This window comes from Talpa europaea, assembly GCF_964194135.1.
Source record: "Talpa europaea genome assembly, chromosome: 8".
Lineage (NCBI taxonomy): Eukaryota > Metazoa > Chordata > Mammalia > Eulipotyphla > Talpidae > Talpa > Talpa europaea.
In genome coordinates this window covers 68041733-68064448 of record NC_140075.1, presented here as the reverse complement: position 1 = coordinate 68064448, position 22716 = coordinate 68041733, and the positions used below count along the sequence as shown (strand labels likewise).

Sequence of the window (22716 nt, the reverse complement as noted above, 5' to 3'; positions counted from 1 at the left end):
ATGTGGGGACTACACCTGGGTGGGGAGGTGGGGGAGGGTGAGAGCAAACTGTTTAAAAATGAACAATGACTTAAAATATATATAAATAAAAAGAAAACTTTATAAAAAAGAGAAATTCAGAGTTAAAAGAAGAGACTTTATGAAAAAGCTGTGATGATGGATGTGGAGATTAGAATGATGTGTCACAAGCCAAGGAAAACCAAGAGGAGCCTACAAACACCAGAGGGGATAAGAAATAATTCTTCCCCAGAACTTTCAAAGAGAACATGGCCATGTGAACACTTTGATTTTGGTAGCCTCTAGAGCTGTGAGAGAATAAATTTCTATTGTTTTAAGTGGGAAAAAAAAAAGTGTATCCTATATCTGATATTATTTTCCCTTTGAAAGTACATGTCTTTTATAGCAGTTTCATTAGATCAGCTTCTGTTAGGAAAGGTATCTTCTTTGAATTAAGGCAAAATAATGACTCCAAATGTATAGTTTTTACATATAAACACCTAACACCCTGACTGACAAATCAATTTCTTAGCATAATGGGCCTCCCTGGTGAGCGCTGCACTGTGAAGCTGTCCGCAGCCAGCACTCTGCAGTGCCGGTTCGATCCCCACCGGCAAGAATCTCACATGGTGTGGCAGACCTCTCCTGTCGTGTCCACTGCTCCCCTCAGCAGTGTATTTCTGTCATCTGCCTGTTCTGCTCCCTGCTCTGTCTCTGGTGAATCCTCTCACCCTCCCATGACTCTGGTCTGTACCCCAGCTCTTGTAAAAAAAAAATTTCTTAGCATAAGATACTTGACCACTCAGCAGTTCTGGAATAGCTTCTTTTATATACAGCCAAGTGATCGAGTCTTAAAACAGTACTGAATCTAAGGCAGATGGACTCTATTAGCACAGATTCTGAAAAACTCAAAATCATTACTTCAAAATTATAATTAAGAATCATAAAGAATTTCATAAGCAAATTTTGCCCTATAAAACATTTTTAATTAGATAGCTATATTAGTCATTTTCCAGTTCTATACTTACTTCCAGAATTCAGCAATCTCTTATATTCCTCATTTCATTCACTTTTTAAGACACGAATAAGTCATTAATTTTGAATGACTTCCCATCTTAAATTTTTAAAAAAAAATTTTAATTTAGGGATTATATTTTTATTCCTCCGTATGTGCATGTGACCCTATAGGTATAACAACTAGTTATTTTGGATACACAACTCAGGTAGCAAGAGTTGAATTTGGCCATTTTTCTGGTTTTACGATTGTGGGAACTGAGGTTAGAAAGTAAAATATAAGAAATAAAACTTGCAATGAAAAAAACTGTCAAATCCACAGAACAGCTTAAATCTCAAAGCATACAGAGGACTATGAACAATTGCCACAAATTCTTAGAATTTGTTTTTGTTATTTATTTCACATATAGCACCTTGCATACTGACATTCCGAAAATACTCAAAAAATTTGTTTAATGGCTCATAAAATCCTTATTACATAATTATAGTTTAACATATGTAAACCAGAAACTTATTTTGCCTTAGTGCAACAAATTTTTGCATAGCTTTTTATTTTAGATTTGGTATTCCTATTTAGCCCTGTAAGCAAAGAGAACCTTTTCTTTCCCAACGAAATTCTCAATATAGCTCTCTTTTATATTTCACCTGTTTATATATATTATCTCCACAGGAGAAAATTACCTCAGGTAAACAAATCTGAGTCACCATTTTCTACTTTATACAGATATTACATATCTAAGGGAAATATCAGTAAATTTGCCTACATATGCACAATTATGTTTTTATTCCTGTGGGTACATGAAAATGGCAAGTATCAATATCAAGAGGTGGAACAGAAAAACATTAGGTTGTCAATGTAACAAATTTTCAGGTTAAATTCTATGCTGCATAATATCATTTCCTATCATATTAGCTTCTGTCTAATGCTCTATGACTTTTGAAATAAAAAGAAAAAAGTTTAAGGTCCTTTTTCACAAATCTAAGACCTTATCAACATATTTTACAGGCAGCAAACATTTACAAAGCTTTTTCAAATGCAATGAAGGGACAGTAATAACCACATCCTAATGTAAGATCAATCTGCCAGCAGAATTCAGCTTCATGTTTAGAGAATAAGTGAAGGCAAAACTGTGAAGAACTAATCAAGTTAATATGGGATAACTATATAATAAAGTAATGAGAGAAAAGAACTATGATAACAGATGATCGCACATATTTGTTTAAAAATCACAATACAAAGAGAGAGAGTAAGAAGCTTTTGAATGCTAATAGACTCAAACTAAATGGTTCATAGCCAAATTACAGAATGATGTAATGTTATTAATGGGTATTTTAGCTTGTACTAAGTAAAAGGAATACCTAAATAGGTGTTATTGATGGTTAGATACATGTATGCTGTTAAAAGAGTACTACATGTTGGGGCCTCCCTGGTGGCGCAAGGGGTTAAGTCTCAGCACTACAGAGCTATCCCCAGCCAGGGAGCTAATCTACATGGCCCAGCAGACCTCACCTGTCTCCTGACTCACCTGCTGCTCCCCTCAGCAGTGTATTTCGGTCCATCTGCCTATTCTGTTTCCCATTCTGTCTCTGGTGAATCCTCTCACTCTCCTCCCCACCCCCGTACCTCTGGCCTGTACCCCAGTTCTTTTAGGTATAAATAAATCTTTAAAAAAAAAAAGTAATATATGTAGAGACAGTATTGAAGTAGTGCAACAATATAAATAACAGATATTTTAATTTCTATTTACTTTTAGGTATGACTCTGGACAAATTACTAATCTCTACTAGTTCTTAAGTTTTCTCATTTGCAAAAAATGAGGCTAACAATGCTGCTGTCAATAATTATTTCATTTTACATAAGAGGGCTCAATGGGATAATAAATATGAAATCATTTTACAAAGCATAAATTCTACATGAATACAAGCTCTACTTCAGGGTGCAAGGTATAAAACTTACTTTTATATGTTCTAAAACGGCAGTGGCAACATTTGTATGTAGATCAATAAGTCTTTTTTTTTCCAGAAGCTCTGGCAAAGAACTATAAATATCAAAAATTTGAAAGTTAACAAATTTTCTGATAAAGTGACAGTTTTTAAATAATACCCACACTAAAGAAACTTAGACCAGTAAACAGTGACCAAGTGACAAATTAAAAACTGTCTACTATATTTAATGTATAGGCTTGAACACATACAGAATTTACAACTGTAATAAAGGTGAAATGTTCTTATAATCTGCCCTTCCAAATATCATTTCTACCATTTCATTTTGTGATTTTAAAATTTGGAGGTTTAGAATAAAAATCAGATTAATGGAAATATGATTTTTCACCTGTATTTCTAAAGGTTTTCTCTCTAGCTGTATTTAAAGTATCAAAAAGAAATTGCCTAACATTTACAGTAAAACAATATAGCAATGATAAAATTAGTAACTTTATCATTAACAGTATCTTGGCAAAAGTATTCCCATTATACAACTTCGACTAGTGAAAGAAGTAAATGATTTGATATATATAAAAGATGAACTAAAATCAGTTTCGATGTACTAAAAATCACGATTTAGTACTTTAAACTTGAAAGTAATTATCAACTGTTTCCTATTATTAAAAACACTAACCCATTTTTTAACTTCCAAAATAAATCTTATAAACAGAAAGACTTCAAAGAGGATATATTGCTTACTTACCTAACAGCTGAAGTTAACTTAGCAGTATTGTCAGAAAGCATACTTATGGCTCCTTCATCTTCCCCTTCTAGTCCCTGGGAAGGGAAAAAAAGAACAAGTAACAAAGTTCTACTGAAAAAAGGGGATGAGTTGGCATTTTCAAATAAATTAATAGGCACAGAGACTTTCTGCAGGTAATGAGTAGTAAATAGAGGTGAAATTTGATGTTAAAGTATAGTAGAATGAAAAACCCTGGAACATATACATCTAAAATGAAGTCATACACATAATTTCTCAAATCCTAACTTCATATTATTCTTAAAATTTTTTGTTCCTTTTGTCAGTAATTTCTTTTTGAAAAAAATTTTATATAAGTTGAGGATTTTTTTTTTTTGGTCATAACATAAATGACCTTGAGTTTTTATGAGGAAGAAAGCTAATCTCTCTCTTTCTAGACGTCCTTCTGCTTCCATATAATTCTAAGAAAACAAACAGAATCTTACCATAATGCTTTTAAGTCGCTTGACCTCATCTTCCTGTGCTCTGTAAGATTCTAGTTCTTGCTGAACTGATTCTGCAACTTCTGGGAATGGACTGAAACAGTATTAAAAGAGAGCAACTATGAGCATGATAGTAAAAGATAGATTTTTGTGTGAGCGTTGTTATTTTAAATGCACTTTTTTTTTTTTTTAAAGATTTATTTATTTATACAAGCACTGGGTAGTCAGAAGCGCGGGAGGGTGAGAGAATTCACCAGAGCCAGAGCGGAGAACAGAACAGGCAGAGGGACCGAAGTACACTGCTGAAGGGAGCAGCGGGCGGCAGGAGAGGTCTGCACGCCATGTGGGACCCTCCTCCAGTGGCCGGGGAGCAGCCGGGGATCGAACCGGTGCTGCAGAGGCTGCAGGCAGCTTCGCAACCCAGCGCTCAACCGTTGCGCCATTGGGGAGGCCCTTAAATGCACTTTTAGTATCTGATTATATCATATATGTAACAGGCAGAAAACATTTAGCAGAAATACAAGTACATATCTCTGTGACATCTATTTATGCTATAGATATTGTTTAAAATGAACATCTCAATACTTTTACATCTAAACAAATCTAAAATTTGTTTTTATTCTTTTCATTAACCACATTTTCTCTTCACTGATTTGCTGTAAGAAAAAGTAAAATATTTAAGTGCCTAAAAAATACAGGAGTTGTGGTATATTAAACATCAATTATAACCATCCAAATTAACATTTAATGTCAGAAAGTTCATGCCATTATGAAGATGGCATTTTAAAAATAGTACATGCAAGTAGTTGTGAAAAACAAATCTTATGACTCTGTAAATTCAGTATTCTAGGATAGTGGTAAAAAACAGAATATAGACATTTTTGTTGGTCTAAGTATGATACCTTCTTCTAGGCAAGTACAGTTTAGCAATAATTTAATAGTCTTCAGACACAACTGATCTACAATAATTGAGCAGCGGACACAGAAAAGTGTCATGCCATACTAATCTTCAACAATTCTAGATGGATTTATGTTGACCATAAAATGGTTCCTAACATGAATATTTTTTTTTTAAATTTTATTGTTATATTCCCCATACAATTGCAGCCCCCCATTCTGACCCCAATCCCTCCCCTCCCGCCCCCGCCCCCCTAAAAGTGTCTCTGGTTCATAGTTTTTTGTTGATTTTGATTTTCACTTTCTTATAGTTATTCATTTTCCTGGTCCCTTATTTAAGTTTTCTAGATTCCTGCTATGAGTGAGACCATCCGGTATTTTTCTTTTTCTTTTTGGCTTATTTCACTGAGCATGATCCCTTCCAGCGCCATCCATGTTGCAGCAAATTGCATGTGTTTATCTTTTTTGAATGCTGAGTAATATTCCATGGTATATATGTACCACATCTTCTTGATCCAGTCATCTATTTTTGGGCATTTGGGTTGTTTCCAAAGCTTAGCTATTGTAAACAGTGCTGCTATAAACACAGGGGTGCAGGTGCTCTTTGGAATTGATGTTTCTGTGTCCTTTGGGTAAATACCTAGGAGTGGAATTGCTGGATCATATGGAAGCTCTATGTTTAGTAGGTCCAGAAATCTCCACACAGCTTTCCACAGTGGTTGGACCAGTTTGCACTCCCACCAACAGTGCAGAAGAGTTCCTTTTTCTCCACACCCTCGCCAACATTTGTTGTTGCTAGTTTTTTTAATATGTGCCATTCTCACTGGTGTAAGATGGTATCTCATGGTAGTTTTGATTTGCATTTCCCTGATGACAAGTGATGTTGAACATTTTTTCATATGCCTGTTGGCCATTTGCATTTCCTCTTCAGAGAAGTTTCTTTTTAGCTCTTCTGCCCATTTTTTGACTGGATTATTTTCTTTGTTGTTGTTGAGTCTCATCAGCTCTTTGCAGATTTTTGTGATCAGTCCTTTATCATTAGTGTTGGGTGCAAAAATGTTCTCCCAGTTGGTGGGGTTTCTCTTTGTTTTTGTTATTGTCTCTTTTGCTGTGCAAAAGCTCTTTAATTTGATGTAGTCCCAGCTGTTTATCTTTGCCTTCACTATCACTGCTTTGGGTGATGTGTCTGTAAAGATGTCTTTGATGGGCAAATCACGTAGTGTTTCGCCTATATTTCCTTCTATATATTTTATGGTTTCAGGTCTTATGTCTAGTTTTTAATCCATTTTGAGTTGATTTTTGTGTATGGTGTGAGGTGGTGGTCAAGCTTCATTCTTTTGCATGTAGCGACCCAGTTTTCCCAGCACCATTTATTGAACAAACTTTCTTTGCTCCAATGCATATTCTTTGCTCCTTTGTCAAAGATTAGTTGACCATAAATCTGTGGGTTTATTTCTGGATTTTCTATTCAATTCCATTGGTCTGTATGTCTGTTCTTGTTCCAATACCATGCAGTTTTGATGATTATGGCTTTGTAGTATAGTTTGAAGTCTGGGAGTCTGACGCCTCCATTCCCTTCTTTTTTTTTCAGGAGAGCTTTGGATATTTGGGGTTTTTTGTGATTCCATATGAATTTCATCAATAATTGTTCTATTTCTTTGAAGAATGACATTGAAATTTTGATTGGAATAGCATTGAATCTGTATATTGCTTTTGGAAGGATGGCCATTTTAATAATGTTTATTCTTCCAATCCATGAGCAGGGGATGTCTCTCCATTTCTTTGTGTCTTCTTCTATTTCTTTTAACAGTGTTTTATAGTTTTCTTTGTATAGGTCCTTTACCTCTTTTGTTAGATTTATTCCCAAATATTTGATTTTTTTTGTTTCAATAACAAAAGGGATGGTCTTTTTGATTTCTTCTTCTTCAGATTTATTGTTTGTGTATAGGAAGGCTACTGACTTTTGCGTGTTGATTTTGTATCCTGCCACTTTACTGAACTGATTGATGAGTTGAATTAGCTTTTCTGTGGAGTTTTTGGGGTTCTCTATGTATAATATCATATCGTCTGCAAATAGTGATAGTTTGACTTCTTCTTTTCCTATTTGGATTCCTTGGATGTCTTTCTCTTGTCTTATTGCCCTGGCTAGGACTTCCAGTATTATATTGAAAAGCAATGGTGAGAGTGGACATCCTTGTCTTGTTCCAGATCTTAATGGAATTGCTTTCAGCTTTTCACCATTGAGAATGATACTGGCTGTTGGCTTGTCATAGATGGCCTTTATGATGTTGAGGTATGTTCCTTGTATCCCAAGAATTTCAAGGGCTTTTATCATGAATGGGTGTTGCACTTTGTCAAAAGCTTTCTCAGCATCTATTGATATTATCATATGGTTTTTATATTTCTTTTTGTTGATGTGTTGGATAACGTTGATTGATTTTCGGATGTTAAACCATCCTTGTGCCCCTGGAATGAATCCTACTTGGTCGTGGTGAATTATCTTATGGATACATTGTTGGATTCTGATAGCTAAAATTTTATTGAGGATTTTTGCATCAGTGTTCATTAGGGAGATTGGCCTGTAGTTTTCCTTTTTTGTGTTGTCCTTGTTCGGTTTTGGTATTAGTGTAATGTTGGCTTCATAGAACGTGTTTGGTATTGTCCCTTCCTTCTCAATTTTTTGGAAGAGTTTGTGAAGGATAGGCACTAATTCGTCTCTGAATGTTTGGTAGAATTCATTTGTAAATCCATCAGGTCCTGGGCTTTTGTTTTTGGGGAGGTTTTTGATTACCATTTCAATTTCGCTAATTGTAATTGGTCTGTTTAGGTGTTCTATTTCTTCTTTATCTAGCTTTGGGTGATTGTAGAGTTGTAGGAATTTGTCCATCTCCTCTAGATTGTTAAACTTGTTTCCATATAACTGTTCATAGTAGTTACTGATTATTCTTTTGATTTCTGCTGTGTCCGTTGTGATTTCTCCTCTTTCATTGATGATCCTGTTTATTTGTGCTTTCTCCCTTTTTTCCTTTGTGAGCCTGGCTAGGGGTTTGTCTATTTTATTGATTTTTTCAAAGAACCAGCTCTTGGTTTCATTGATCTTTTGGATTGTTTTTTTAGTTTCAATTTCATTTATTTCTGCTTTGGTTTTTATTATTTCTTTTCTTCTACTGGTTTTGGGGTTTTTTTGTTGTTCTTTTTCTAGATCTTTGAGCTTCGAGATTAGGTTGTTTCTTTGCGTTCTTTCTTGTTTCTTGATGTGAGCTTCTATTGCTATATATTTTCCTCTTATTACTGCTTTTGCTGCATCCCATACATTTAGGATATTGGTGTCCTCCTTGTCGTTCAATTCAAAAAATTTTTTAATTTCTTCTTTGATCTCCTCATTAGTCCAATGGTCTTCCAGTAGTGTGGTTTTTAATCTCCATGAGGTAGGAAAGTTCCTTGCCTTCTTTTTATGGTTTATTTCTAGTTTGATGCCTTCATGGTCAGAAAAGATGGTTGATATGATTTCAATCTTGGTGTATCTGTTGATGTTTGTCTTGTGCCCCAGTATGTGATCGATCCTGGAGAATGATCCGTGTGCGCTTGAGAAAAATGTGTACTCCATTTTTTTGGGGTTTAGTGTTCTATAGATGTCTGTTAAGCCCAATTGCTCTAGGTCTTTATTTAGAGCTTTGGTTTCTTTACTTATTTTTTGTCTTGTTGATCTATCCATTGTTGATAGTGGTGTGTTGAAGTCTCCCACTACGTATGTGTTTTCTCTGATGTCTGTTTTCAGAGAGGACAACAGTTGTCTGATATATTTTGGTGCTCCTTCGTTTGGTGAGTATATGTTAATGAGTGTTATTTCTTCTTGAAGTATTGTCCCCTTGATCATAATGTAGTGACCATTGGGGTCTCTTTTTATCTTTTTGAGTTTGAAATCTGTTTTATCTGATATAAGTATAGCTGTTCCTGCTTTCTTTTTTGGTCCATTTGCTTGTAGGATTGTTTTCCATCCTTTAACTTTGAGCCTATTTTTATCTTTTGTAGCTAAATGTGTTTCCTGGAGACAGCAAAAGGTTGGGTTTTGTTTCTTAATCCAGGCTGCAACTCTGTGTCTTTTTATTGAAGAGTTTAGTCCATTTACATTTAGAGTTAATATTGATATGTTAACATCTGTATTTGCCATTGTGTTTGTCTTTCCTTTGATTTTATTTATTTATTCTTTTAATAACTTTTTTTTTTTTTTGGCCTTCTTTCATTGTTATTCGTCGCTCTGAGGTTCTGGCTTTAGGACTCCTTGTAGTATTTTTTGGAGTGGGGGTTTAGTTGCAATGAAATTCCGGAGTTTCTGTTTGTCTGGGAAGGTCCATATTCTTTCTTCAAAGAGGAAGGAGAGCTTTGCGGGATAGAGTATTCTTGGTTGGCATCTGTTTTCTTGGAGTCTGTTGACTATGTCCCTCCACTCTCTCCTTGCCCGTAGTGTTTCTTCGGAGAAGTCTGATGTCAGCCTAACATGAATATTTTTTTATCTACAGTGTTAGGGGAGGCTAGATTTTTTTTCTTTAAGAAAGAAAAGGTCATGTCTCATGAGCACTGCAACAAAAATCTTTTCCCCTTCCTCAGCTCTGACCCTTGATAAACTTTACTGATGGTCAATGCATTTCATCAAATGGAGACTAACAGAAGTTGCTGAAAGGATTATGAGGAATACAATCAGTCCCCTTCTATATGACAATGTAAGCACTAACCGAAGCTTCAGTAGAGTCTATGTTGGCAAAAAATAACACTGCGGTCTCAACATTGCACTGGGGAGTCAGACACCTTTGTTCCATCTAATTACCTTTATTGACAAGCTTTTATCCTGTCAGGGTCCTACTGTCATCTGCCAAATGTGCCAGTTGAATGAGACAACCCTTAAAATATTCAGCAGCTTCAGTTCTCAGGGTTAATGGACAATAATAACTTTACCATTATTGAGTGCTTACTGTGTGCCAAATAGTTTGCCAAGAATTTGTGTCTATTCTATCATTTAATCCTGACAACAGTCTTGTTGAGAAACACATGATCAATAGCTATAACAACAGACTTTGGGACCTGCCAGAACTGAGTTCTATTCCAGGGGTTTTACCAGTGAAAGCTGGATGACTTTGGGCAAGTTACTTCTTTATATTATCTCATTTTATCTTCACAAGAATTGTCTGAGATGGGGCAAAATGAAAATTATCAACTCCATGTTTCCACTAATGAGGTAACTGAAGTACAGAGAAATTTTAATAACTTTTTTAACTCTGCTACTTTCGTGTTTTTGTGCCTATAATATATTGTAGTGTAACAGAATGAGGGCTGCTCAGGGCTATTCCTATTTACAAATGAAAATTTAATGTTCTTACTATTCAACTGACCCCTCCGACTGTTCTTAAATATGTGTTATAGAATAATATTCAAAAATTTCTATATTTAAAGAGTTTGTTCTAATGTTTTTTTTCTATTTGAGACTGTCAATTTTAAAAATTAACATAATATTTTGCATTTTATATAAATAATGTAAATGTAAGTTTTTATACTTTATCATTCTAGAAGGAAATGTAGAGTATGGAATTCCAAAGAGAAGGAAATTATTTAAAATAAATGGTAGGGCCTCCCCTAGTGGTGCCGGCGGTTGAACACCATGCTGTGAAGCTGTCCGCAGCCTCTGCAGTGCCGGTTCGATCCTGCCCAGCCAGCTGGCGAGGGTCCCACATGAGGCAGCAGACATCTCCTATCACGCCTGCTGCTCCCCTCAGCAGTGTATTTTGTCAGTCTGCCTGTTCTGCTCCCCACTCTGTCTCTGGTGAATCCTCTCACTCTCCCGCATTATCTGGCCTGTACCCCGGTTCTTGTTTAAATAAATAAAATTAAAAAAAAAAAATAAATGGTAATAGTATCTAAAATTGCCATAGTTAGAAAAAGGAAGATAGTAAATTTTCTCTGCAGAAAAAAATCAAATTATTTTTTATAGCAATGTAATTTTCTAGATTGAAAACAAATTTTATATATATATATATATATATATATATATATAAAAACCATAAAAATATCCTATCATGTTGAACCAGGTCTATATCCTAGTTCTCTTTGAACATAAATTAGGCCAAAAAAGAACATCCATATCAAAGACATGGGCATGGATAAAAAAGTAACACCTGAAATAGTCAAACTGATAATATATTTTCATAATTGTTGACGAGTAATATTCTTTTCATCTCAGAGTAATGAAGATCCCTGGTGGTCTAGCAGTTAGGATTCGCCACTGTCATCTCAGGATTTTTTGTTTGCTTAAAATGATTTCTTTGGCCATATGGTCACTGGATAACTTTTTAAAAAGTTACTGAACCCATAAAGTACCCTAAAATTTAATGGTACATAGCAATGCAAGGGCAATTACTATGTACTTCGAATAAATCTCTGGTTTTCTGGCTTAACTACTCTCTCTAGAGTAGTTTGTGTGAAGACAAGCATGGAACAAAAAGAATGACATTCCAGTGTTTCCATCACAAAATCCCTTTTTAATCAAAGGCATGAAGGATCTTATAGTGTCAGAGGGGAGAAAACAAAATTTATAAAGACTATATGTGAATGCCAAAAAAATCATATTAAAAAGGAAAGCAGACCCTACAACTAATAAAACACAATGTAGAAATCAAGCAATAGAGGTACATAGTTCTAGACAAATTATAGCTCCTACTCATTGTACAGACAAACCAACATGCCCTTTCTCATTTTTCTTAAATGCATTAGGTTAGGTGACATCTTCATTTTTTTCTAAGGGGCAAATCTTACTTATTGATATTTTTCTTCCTTACCTTCCTTTATGTCTCTGCCAGAATTTATCAACTGGAGTTAAATCATAAGATTTCTTGTTTTTTCTCTTTGGTCTAGCACCAGCTGGAGAATTTTCCACTCCTGAAGATTCTTCCAGATTAACTCTGTTTAAGTGAAAATCCTAGGAAAGAGTAATACTGTTTTAACTAAGTTTTCTGAATGTAAGAACTACACATTTCAAACAACCAGGAAAATAATCAATATAGATTCTTGCTTTCTTTTCCAAACAAATATAGCTCTAAAATTTAAAAATCGCCCGGCAAAGTTTTCTTATATACAACTGATTCTTTTAATTATGTATTTTAATTCAAGTAGATGTATATGATCAAAATTTCAAATATGTAAAAATTAAAGTTCTTGTGCATCCTTCTAGAAAACTATTTTTGCATGTCATTATATACATGCTTTTCATTATAAAGAACAGAATTATATTTTGCATATTTTATACCTTATTTTTCTCAATATTTTTTTGAGCTTTTATTCTATTAGTACATGTACATCTACCTCGTAGTGATGCATATTTGGCACTATTTGACCAGATGTCTTGAAATTTAGTTGTTTCTGGTAACAAAATTTTCACATAATTTTAAACTTTTGGAGAGCCTTAACATTCAGATGTTACTAGATTGATGGATTGTATTAAAAAATTACAATAGAAGCTATAATAATACTACCTTTGACATAAATTTTAAGAGCTAGTTACACTAAAAGTTGCTAAACTTTTCTGCCTAGAACTAATTTTACTCACTCAAAATTTAATTTTTTTTCCCTTTCTCAAAAAACAAACATTGAAAAAGTGATGAAGGGCCTCCCTGGTGGCACAGCGGTTGAGCGCTGGGTTGCGAAGCTGCCTGCAGCCTCTGCAGTGCCAGTTCAATCCTCGGCCGCTGGGCGAGGGTCCCACATGGCATGCAGACCTCTCCTGCCGCCCACTGCTCCCCTCAGCAGTGTCCTTCGTCAGTCTGCCTGTTGTGTTCCCCGCTCTGGTGAATTTTCTCACCCTCCCATGCTTCTGACTGTACTCAGTGCTTGTATAAATAAATAAAATAAATTTTTTTTTAAAAAAAAGTGATGAACTTTTCTATCCTTTCCCTTACTCCTTGCATTAGACCCGTAGGTTCCTTCATGTAATAATATTTTATGATTGAACTTTACTCTGAAGAATAGTGAGCTATAGAGAAAAACATGGTTATCAATAAGTGACTAAATGAATCATGAGTAAGAAATGAAAGTATATGGAGAAATTATCTAGCCTGTGCTGATTACAATGTAATTTCCCCAGTAAAAGTCATTACTCAGTCTAGATCTTTAAACAGCTTGTAAGTTTTTCAAATTCCTTATAATAAATTATCTCATCATTTTCCCCGATGACATAAAAACCTTAGTACAAAATATATAGATGTCTGAAATAGTGGGGTAACAAGACTTGAAAGGTAACAGCATACAATGTTGTATTTCAACCTGTTGCGATTATGTATTCCATACAGACTCCTCATATTACCAGAGGATAAACATACTAGTAACCTTATTTAATCCTCTCACTTTCTCAACTCCATAACATGACCTCATTTTGCAGAACAAATCATCCATATAGGAGGAAAGTAAATATAACACACAATTGTAGAAAACCTTTTAAAATAATAGATGGTAAGAGAAACAGCCGAGAAAATCTGCTTTTAAAAATTAACAAAGATACTGAAGAAGAGAAATATTTTTAAATAGTTAAGCTTCACTAGTATTTCTAGTGACATAATTCCATGGAGATGACACAGCTCATCCAAAATAAAATAATTTGTTAGCAAAATTACTGCTCTGAAAATAGTATAGTATATTATTACTGAAGTACTGATGGGATACTTAAATGAAAATACAAAATGATAAAGGAATAAAAGGTGTTTAGTATTTTGAGGGAAAAAAGGGCAGCAAGAACATTTTCATTATTTGTATGATAGCCAGGCAAATAAGGAAAAATAACTTGAATCTCAATATTGAGATATTAGAACATTCTGTGCTGAACTCAATCGTGTTACAAAACCCAACCATTTATATACAAATAAAAGACAAAAGAATTAGGGCCTCCCCAGTGGCGCAGCGTTTGAGCACTGGCTTGCGAAGCTGCCCACAGCCTCTGCAGAGCCGGTTCAATCCCTGGCCGCCAGTGAGGGTCCCACATGGCGCGCAGACCTCTCCTGCCACCTGCTGCTCCCCTCAGCAGTGTACTTCGGTCCCTCTGCCTGTTCTGCTGCCTGCTCTGGTGAATTCTCTCACCCTCCCAAGCTTCTGACTGTACCCAGTACTTGTATAATAAATAAATCTTAAAAAAAAAAAAAAAGACAACGGAATTGGTTTTAACATGATAGGCTCTAATCTGTCTCTATTGACAGTCACTTTTTCCTGACTTAGAAGACTGGACAATGGTGCCCCAAATCACCAGATATAAATAAATCCCATTTGGTAGTGCTAAATACCTTGATAACAAGTCTTCAGCAGTCTTGTTTTCCTTTCACAAGTTAAAACACACCAATAGAGTCCAACAGAATTAATGTTAGCAAAATTGTGTTGGGATTATGTAAGTGACACTTCTGCAGAGCTAAGATTTACATTTATGCAAGGGAAAAAGCCAAGGAAAATAAAAGTAACTTTTATTTTGGGAAAGAACTGAGTCAAATCTAGTGAAGTCTCTAAATCCATTAGTTTAAGTTTTATAGGAAATGCTACTGATGCTAACATGCCATTTTTTAAAAAAATATTTATTTATTTATTTATACAAGCACTGGGTACAGTCAGAAGCACGGAAGGGTGAGAGAATTCACCAGAGCCAGAGTGGGGAACAGAACAGGCAGACTGATGAAATACACTGCTGAGGGGAGCAGCGGGCGCGGCAGGAGAGGTCTGTGCGCCATGTGGGACCATCACCGGCGGCTGGGGATTTCGAACCGGCACTGCAGAGGCTGCGGGCAGCTTCGCAGCCCAGTGCTCAACCGCTGCGCCACAAGGGGAGGCCCTAACATGTCATTTTGCACCCCACAAACTTACAATCAACCATATGCAGAAATGTGGAAGATTCTTTAGAAAAACAACCCAATTCCTTCAGCCAAAAAAAGGCAACAGTAATGGGAGTTAGAAAGAGAGAAATTGTTGAGAATTGAGAAACTTAAGATATATCAACCAAAGCAATGTATGGATGTTGTTTAGATTCCTATTTGAACAACCCATTGTAAAGATGCATCTTTGAATGTATTAGGAAACAATGACTATCAAACAATTAACTGGTATTAGATATTACTTAAGAATAATTAATTGCTAGGTATGATATAAATATGTGTGGTTTCTTTTTTTTAAGATACATGCTAAAGTATTTACACTTGAAGATCATATAACACCTGGGATAAAATGCTTAAGACATAACCTGCCTGGGAAGCTGAACAAAACATACAGAGAGTCAATATAGTATTCTCTTTGTGTTTTTATAGGAAATATTCCCTAATAAAATTATTATTTTATTCATAACAATGATACAGGATTGAAAAAACAACTCACAATTGTTTGCTCCTTGCCATAGAAATTATTAAAGTATGCACTGAGATGGGGTCTCATCACCCTGAATTTGTGATTATGCTGAGCAGAGTTCCCATCTTGTGTAGCATTATTGGACAAGGAAAAAGAAATACAATGAACAACAACAAAAAGATTAAAAAAAAAACAACCAACAAAACCCCAAAACTGATGATTGAAGGTTGTTTCATACTGTGTAGGACAACCTAACTAACCTAACTCAGGCCAAGGCATTCTATACAAATTTTGCAATGTCAGGGACACATTGATAAGCATGTTCACTCTTACTAGAGTTGCCTATAACTCTAGGAACTATGAACTGGAAAACCTCCACAGATGATGAGCAAGTGTGCCTGCAAATGATGAGAAATACTATAGACTGTTAGCAAATAGCTAGTGTCATTTTTTTGCTTTCATTCTAATTCAACCTCCTTTTCAATCAGGAATCCTTCATGTGTTACTTTTCACAAGAAGTCATTCACCTTTCATTTGAGTATTTCTAAGACTAGTTCATTAGTGTCCGAAATAGTCAATCGCTCTGTTACCTAGCCCTTAGTTGGATATTACGGCTCTTGTGAAAGTCCTGCTCATTGGTTTTAGTTACCTGGAACGTTCCTTTTCATATGACAAATATTTGTATACTTGTAGATAATTTTTGTGGCCTATCTACCCCCTCAATCTCAACTTTCATCTCCTAACTAGTGTCTATGCTCAAGACTGTAAAGATTCATCTTTTGCTTTTCTAGTCACTCTTAAAGTTATGAATGCCCTTCTACACAGCTCCTGCCAATAAGATATTTACAATATTGCCTCCAGTGCTTTCCTCCAGCAGCTATCAGGAAACCACAGGGCAAGGCAAAGATAAGAAGATATTAACCTTATAAGGGACCAGGAAAAAGACTAATTGTAATAAAGTAAAAATCAAAATCAACAAGCAACTATAACCAGAGACACACTGGGGGGGGGGGGGGGAGGGGAGGAGAAGAGGGATTGGGGTCAGAATAAGGCAGGAGGGAATTATATGCGGAATATAACTAAAATGAAAATGCATACATTGTACAAAAAGGAAAAATGATTTAAGAATTATATAAAATAATTAAAAAAAGAAGATATTAACCTTGAAAACCTTGAGCTACTGATCCAATGCTGAAATTGCCTACCTACTGCCAGATTTCCTGATATGAGAAAAAACTAATTTCTATTTGCTTAACTCACTTTAAAATAATTGATGCTTTAAATGCTAATATCTTGGGTTATATAAAATACATTACAAAAATAAAACTAGTTTCTTTTTCATGTAGCTACTAGAATCTAAAATTATATCTGCAGCTTGTATTTCTGTCATGCAGCACTGATTGAAAACACTAAACTTTGGTTAATGATGAGAAAAGGAAAAAAAGTTATGCAGAGACAAAAAAAGCAAAGAAATATCTAATTGAGAATATTTTAAAGAATCATTTATGAAAAAGAAACTAAATGCTCCATCATAGAGATAACATAAATGTCTCAAAATCTTACATCTTAACTAGGACATAAGGGGGAAATGGTAGATTAGTAAATATACTAAAAATAGTAAATACTACATACTCTTTTCTGCCCTTAGAATAAACAAAATTTTAATCCAAGTTCAGAAACAGTAATAAATATAGAAATATACAAAACCGCAATCATTTAAAAAATGAATGAAACAAAGAGTGTCTTCTGGATTTTTACATAACCTACACACTTTAAGTAGGGACTTTCCACAAATAACTAGTTTGTTCAGTTTTGAACAATCTGTGTATTAAATGAGTAAATGTTTACATTATACATTTGACTTTTAGACAAGTGCTTGAACCTAGTCCAATACACTGTTGCTCTAGAAATTCTGTTAATAAAGACTGGAGGATCAACCTTGATCTTAAAGCATGTAACTTTGAACTACAGTTAAGCATTAATTATCAGGAAACCACAGGGCAAGGCAAAGATAAGAAAATATTAACCTTATAAGGGACCAGGAAAAAGACTAATTGTAATAAAGTAAAAATCAAAATCAACAAGCAACTATAAACCAGAGACACTGGAAGCATACATCTTTAAGAATATGACTGCTGGGCCTCCTTGGTGGCGCAGTGGTTGAGTGCTGGGCTGCGAAGCTGCCCGCAGCCTCTGCAGCACCGGTTTGATACCCTGCCGCCGGCGAGGGTTCCACATGGCATGCAGATCTCTCCTGCCGGGCCCGCTGCTCCCCTCAGCAGTGTACTTCATCAGTCTTTCTGTTCTGCTCCCCGCTCTGGTGAATTCTCTTACCCTCCCGTGCTTCTGACTGTACCCAGCGCTTGTATAAATAAACAAATCTTTAAAAAAAAAAAAAAGAGTATGACTGCTTCTAAAATGCTTTTCTAATAACTTTTAAAAAGTATACATTAATTTGGCTAGAAAAAAATAAACTATATTATAAAGTCTCTATGCATATTAGCATAAATAAATACTCATTTAAAATTTCAAATAAGAGTCAGCAGTAGAAGGTGAAAGGCACAAAAAGGATACATAAGATTTTCAAAAATAAAGTTCCAGTAAAAGACAACACAGTGAGGGCCTCCCAGGTGGCGCAGCAGTTGAGCGCTGGGTTGCGAATCTGCCCGCAGCCTCTGCGGCGCCAGTTCGATCCCCGGCTGCTCCCTGGCCACCGGAGGAGGGTCCCACATGCTGGGCAGACCTCTCCTGCTGCCTGCTGCTCCCTTCAGCAGTGTACTTCGGTCCTTCTGCCTGCTCTGCTCCTGGCTCTGGTGAATTCTCTCACCCTCCCGTGCTTCTGACTATACCCAGTGCTTCTATGTATGTATGGATAAATAAATAAATAAATATTACTCAGCATTCAAAAAAGATAAACACATGCAATTTGCAGCAACATGGATGGCCCTGGAAGGGATCATGCTCAGCGAAATAAGCCAGAAAGAAAAAGAAAAATACTGGATGGTCTCACTCATAGCAGGAATCTAGAAAATTTAAATAAGGGACCAGGAAAATGAGTATCTATAAGAAAGTGAAAATCATAATCAACAAACAACTATGAACCAGAGACACTTTATGAGGGGAGGGGGGCGGGGGGGAGGGATTGGGGTCAAAATAAAGGGGTTGCAATTGCTTGGGAAATATAAAAATAAAAAAATTAAAATAAAAAAAAATACAGTACTCCATATAAAGGAAAAAAAAAAAAAAAAGAAAAGAAATTGTATGGGGACTACACCTGAGAAAAGAAAGCAAACATTGTACCAAAATGAACAATATTGTAAAATATATATTAATAATTAACTAAAAAAATAAATTCAAATAAATAAATAAATATAGAACTTATTCTTTTAAAAAAAAAAAAGACAACACAGTGAGATGAAATGTCTACCCCTTAGCTGGAGGGAAACTACTCATTGTAACTGAAGAATCATATCCACCTCTCCAACAACTAAGATACAGTTAAAAAAAGACATGACTTTCTAATTACTAACTTGCTTCTTATAGTCACATAAAAAGAAAGGGACACCGCTAAGTTTTTCACCAAGAAAGTCTATTTCTCATTTTAATGACAACAATCATCTTTCTGGCAAATAGGGAAGCTGCATGAATTTGAACAGTTGTTTCTAAGGTTTGATATATAAATATTATCAGTGTTCCAGAATTTCAGGCAAAGATATTTAATACAAAAAAGCAAGCTACAATTTCAACTTAACATTTCCTAGCTAGAACTTTTACACCATCTTGTGGAGATAACAGGTATAATTAATAACTTTTAAAGCTTAGAAGAAACTTCAAAAACTGCAGCTTATACAATCAAAAGATGGCAACTTTACAATTTTTGATATATCAACTATAGTTTTTACACATCTAGAAACTACACTGATGAACAGGTTTAAATCAACGTAAATTGTGTGGCTTATTATAGCCTATCTTTCCAAAGAGACAAATTCATAAGGACTCTACATATTCCAATAATAATGCTCTTAAGAAAAGATTGCTTAAAGGATAATATGGGATCTGAGAACCCAGCCTAAAAAATAAGAGATGTGTATTTCTGTATTATTTATGATAATAACAAAAAAACCCCCCAAATGTCCAAAGGGATCCATAATACCTCCATACAGGCAGGGATCACATCTGCTTTGTTCCTCTCGTATTCCAGTGACTAGCACAATGTCTGGTACAGAGGAGGCACATAATAAACGCTGAATTAAATTCTTTAGAGACAGACACAAGGTTGCCAACATTTTCTTCTGTTAAGTGAAGATGATTAGAGCAAACAAACAAACAAAAAAAATCCCAAAACACCAAACGATCTACTCTATCTTGCATTTTTAAAAGGATATTTTCATTTCAAAGAGTAGTAAATAATAATTAATATAAAGCCTAGTCAAAAAAACTTATAGTCTAAATTATTCTTATTTTGCTCTGCGAAATTTCACTCAGTGAAAATCTCAAGGACCAGTATTCCTTTGGTTTTGGGGAAATCTCTGTTCCAAGTTATGTTTACCATAATGCACTGGATTCTTTTACACTGAAATAACTTGAACATATATGTTATCTCCAACACTCAAAGCATCATGTACTTTAAATTCTTCCAGGAATGCTTTGAGTTCAGGAATGATAAAGCTCAGTATCTCAGTACTCTATACAGCTTCCCACATACCACTGGCAGGAATAAAGAGATCATAATCTATGATCTGCTGTTCTAAGACCCTCACCCCTTATCCCCACCCAACTGTCTAATTTGAAAACCAAATCTAATTTGAAACCATTAATACTATATCATCATGGCTATTTCTCCCTCCATGACTCTTTATGCTACCCCCCTTCAGATCTCATCTTTCATTTTCACCTGACTCCTTTCTGTGACTCCTTTCTGTCATACCCTCTGGAACTCATATTTATTTAGTCATCATCAAAATACCATGTTCTGAACATCTTCTCTTAATCCACTATATTATCTTGCTGGCTATATCCTGTAGCCTTCTCATATGGCAAAATCATGTTTATTTAAAACTTGTCACATATATCATGCATTGGACCTGGGGTTGAGATGGGTCCTTCACTTGTCTTCTCTAAAACAACTCCAGCTTTGAAATTTCTATTAACAGCCTGTAACAGTAGTTCCTAAGAGACAATTTTGCCTCTTTACCGCCTGGGCATATTTGACAATGTGTGAATATATTTTGGCTGTCTACAAATGAGGTAGTGCTAATGGCCTGTAGAGGGTAGAAGCCAGGCATGCTGTAAACATCCTACAACGTACAGGACAGTACCCCTACATGAGTCATCTAGTCCAAAATGTCAAGAATGCCAAAGTTGAGAAATTTCTGGTCTATAATCATTATACTCTAGAATGCCTTCTACAGACCTGCATAACTTTCATTATTGACTTTTTTTTTATTCCAATACACAAACATATAGTAATTTCTCATTTAAAAATCTTTTCTGACATGAGATCTCCCTCCAGCAATCATCCCTTTGCTCAGCTCTCTTATGCAGCAAAACTCTTTTAATTTATATATATTCACTCTTGCCTCTCTTCAATCCACTTCAGTGTTTTGCCCCTATGCAATGGACAAACTTTCCAGTGTTTTGCCACACTGTAAGAAGCTTGTCTTACCAAAGTCACTAATAACCGTGACATAGTCACATGCTATGGTGCTTTTTAGGCCTCAGCATTTATAAGGGCTGATCGCTGTCTCCTCTTTGAAAGATTTAATTCACTGGCTTCCAAAACAACACAGATCTAGTTCTCTTATCTCACTGGTTGCTTCTTCCCAAATACTTCATTGTTAGTTTCTATTCATGTCCCTGACCTCTAAAGGTTGAAATTACTCAAAAGTTCAAGTCCCTGGATCTTTTCTTCTTTTTTTTTTTTTTAAAGATTTTTAATTTATTTATACAAGAGCTAGGGTACAGGCCAGAGGCGTGGGAGTGTGAGAGGATTCACCAGAGACAGAGCGGGGATCAGAACAAGCAGATGGATCGAAAGCACTGCTGAGGGAAGCAGCAGGCAAGAGAGGAGGTCTGCCGTGCCACACGGGTATCTCCCTGGCCAGCTGGGAATCGAACCCACATTGCAGAGGCTGTGGACAGCTTCACAGCAATGCGCTCAACCCACTGCACCACCGGGGAGGCCCTAGATCTTTTCTATACTAATTTCCTTGATGATTTCATCGTATCAGTTGGCTATAAATACCATACATATAGATAGTACTCCCAAATTTACTTCTTTAGATCAGATTTTTCTCCTAAACTCCAGACTCATATATCTAACTTCATATTGATTTATCTACACTTGCGTATTTATTAGGCATCCCACATTTAACACATCCAAAATTCAACACCTGATCATCCCCTCAACATTGCCCCTGCCATGTCTCTGCCATCTCAATAAATGTCTATCCATTTGCAAAGGCCTGAACTTGTATTCATCCTTAACTCCTCTCGTTCTCTTGGAGCCCATATCCAATTCATCAGCAAATCCTATATTCTAAATTCAACAGATTATCATGACCCTAATCACTTCCATCCTAGTATAAGATATTATCATCTCTTGCTGAGATAGCTGCCCTAGACTCCTAATGTCTTTGACTCTTCCTATGCCCCCAAGGAGTCTGTTTTTAACACAGCAGCAAAACTGATACTTTTACAATGTGCACCAGATGTCACTTTTTTACTTAAAACTGCAAGTGGCTCCTCATTTCTCTTCAATTAGAAGTCAACAGGCCTTATAATGGCCTATGTCTTATTCTATAGTTTTAATTTCATTTGTTATTCTCCTGGCATCACTTTGGTCTGGACACCTTGCCATCTTTGAAACTTATTAGGCATCCTTCTGTCAGGAATAATGTATTCCTTCTGCCAGGAATCCCATTTAGCTACATAATTCACCAGATTATCTCCTTTAGATCGCTCCTTAAATGTATCTTTATTAATATGAGTTCTTTCCTATTTTAAAATTGCAAACCAGTTCACCACTACCTACTTTATTTTCCTCCAGAGTATTTTTCACCTTCTGAAATGTTACGTATTTTGTTTATTTTATTTATTGCCTGTCTCTCCTACTAGAATATATAAGCTCCAGGAAAAAGGAATTTAATTTGCTTTATTATTAACATTAGTTGAACTAAATTCCTCTTTCCAATCTCTCACTTGACCTTCAGAAAAGAGTTTTCAAGTTCTATTACTCAGAATTTAATTCAACAGTTCCTTGATTCTTTTGCCCTCTCTAATGAATGA

The 22716-nt window shown here is 35.5% G+C and overlaps 1 protein-coding gene across 2 annotated transcripts in view; it reads right to left on the bottom strand.

The window, feature by feature from the left end:
* The window catches only part of SCFD1 (sec1 family domain containing 1), a gene marked incomplete at both ends in the record, with an annotated part of 97526 nt that overhangs the window by 44787 nt on the left and 30023 nt on the right, over positions 1 to 22716 (bottom strand). For both annotated transcript variants that reach the window (XM_084240740.1, XM_084240741.1), the window contains 4 exons: positions 2969 to 3050; positions 3698 to 3771; positions 4180 to 4270; positions 11901 to 12040. In XM_084240740.1, the coding sequence (XP_084096866.1) occupies positions 2969 to 3050; positions 3698 to 3771; positions 4180 to 4270; positions 11901 to 12040 (387 nt within the window). The remainder of the gene's footprint in view (positions 1 to 2968; positions 3051 to 3697; positions 3772 to 4179; positions 4271 to 11900; positions 12041 to 22716) is intronic.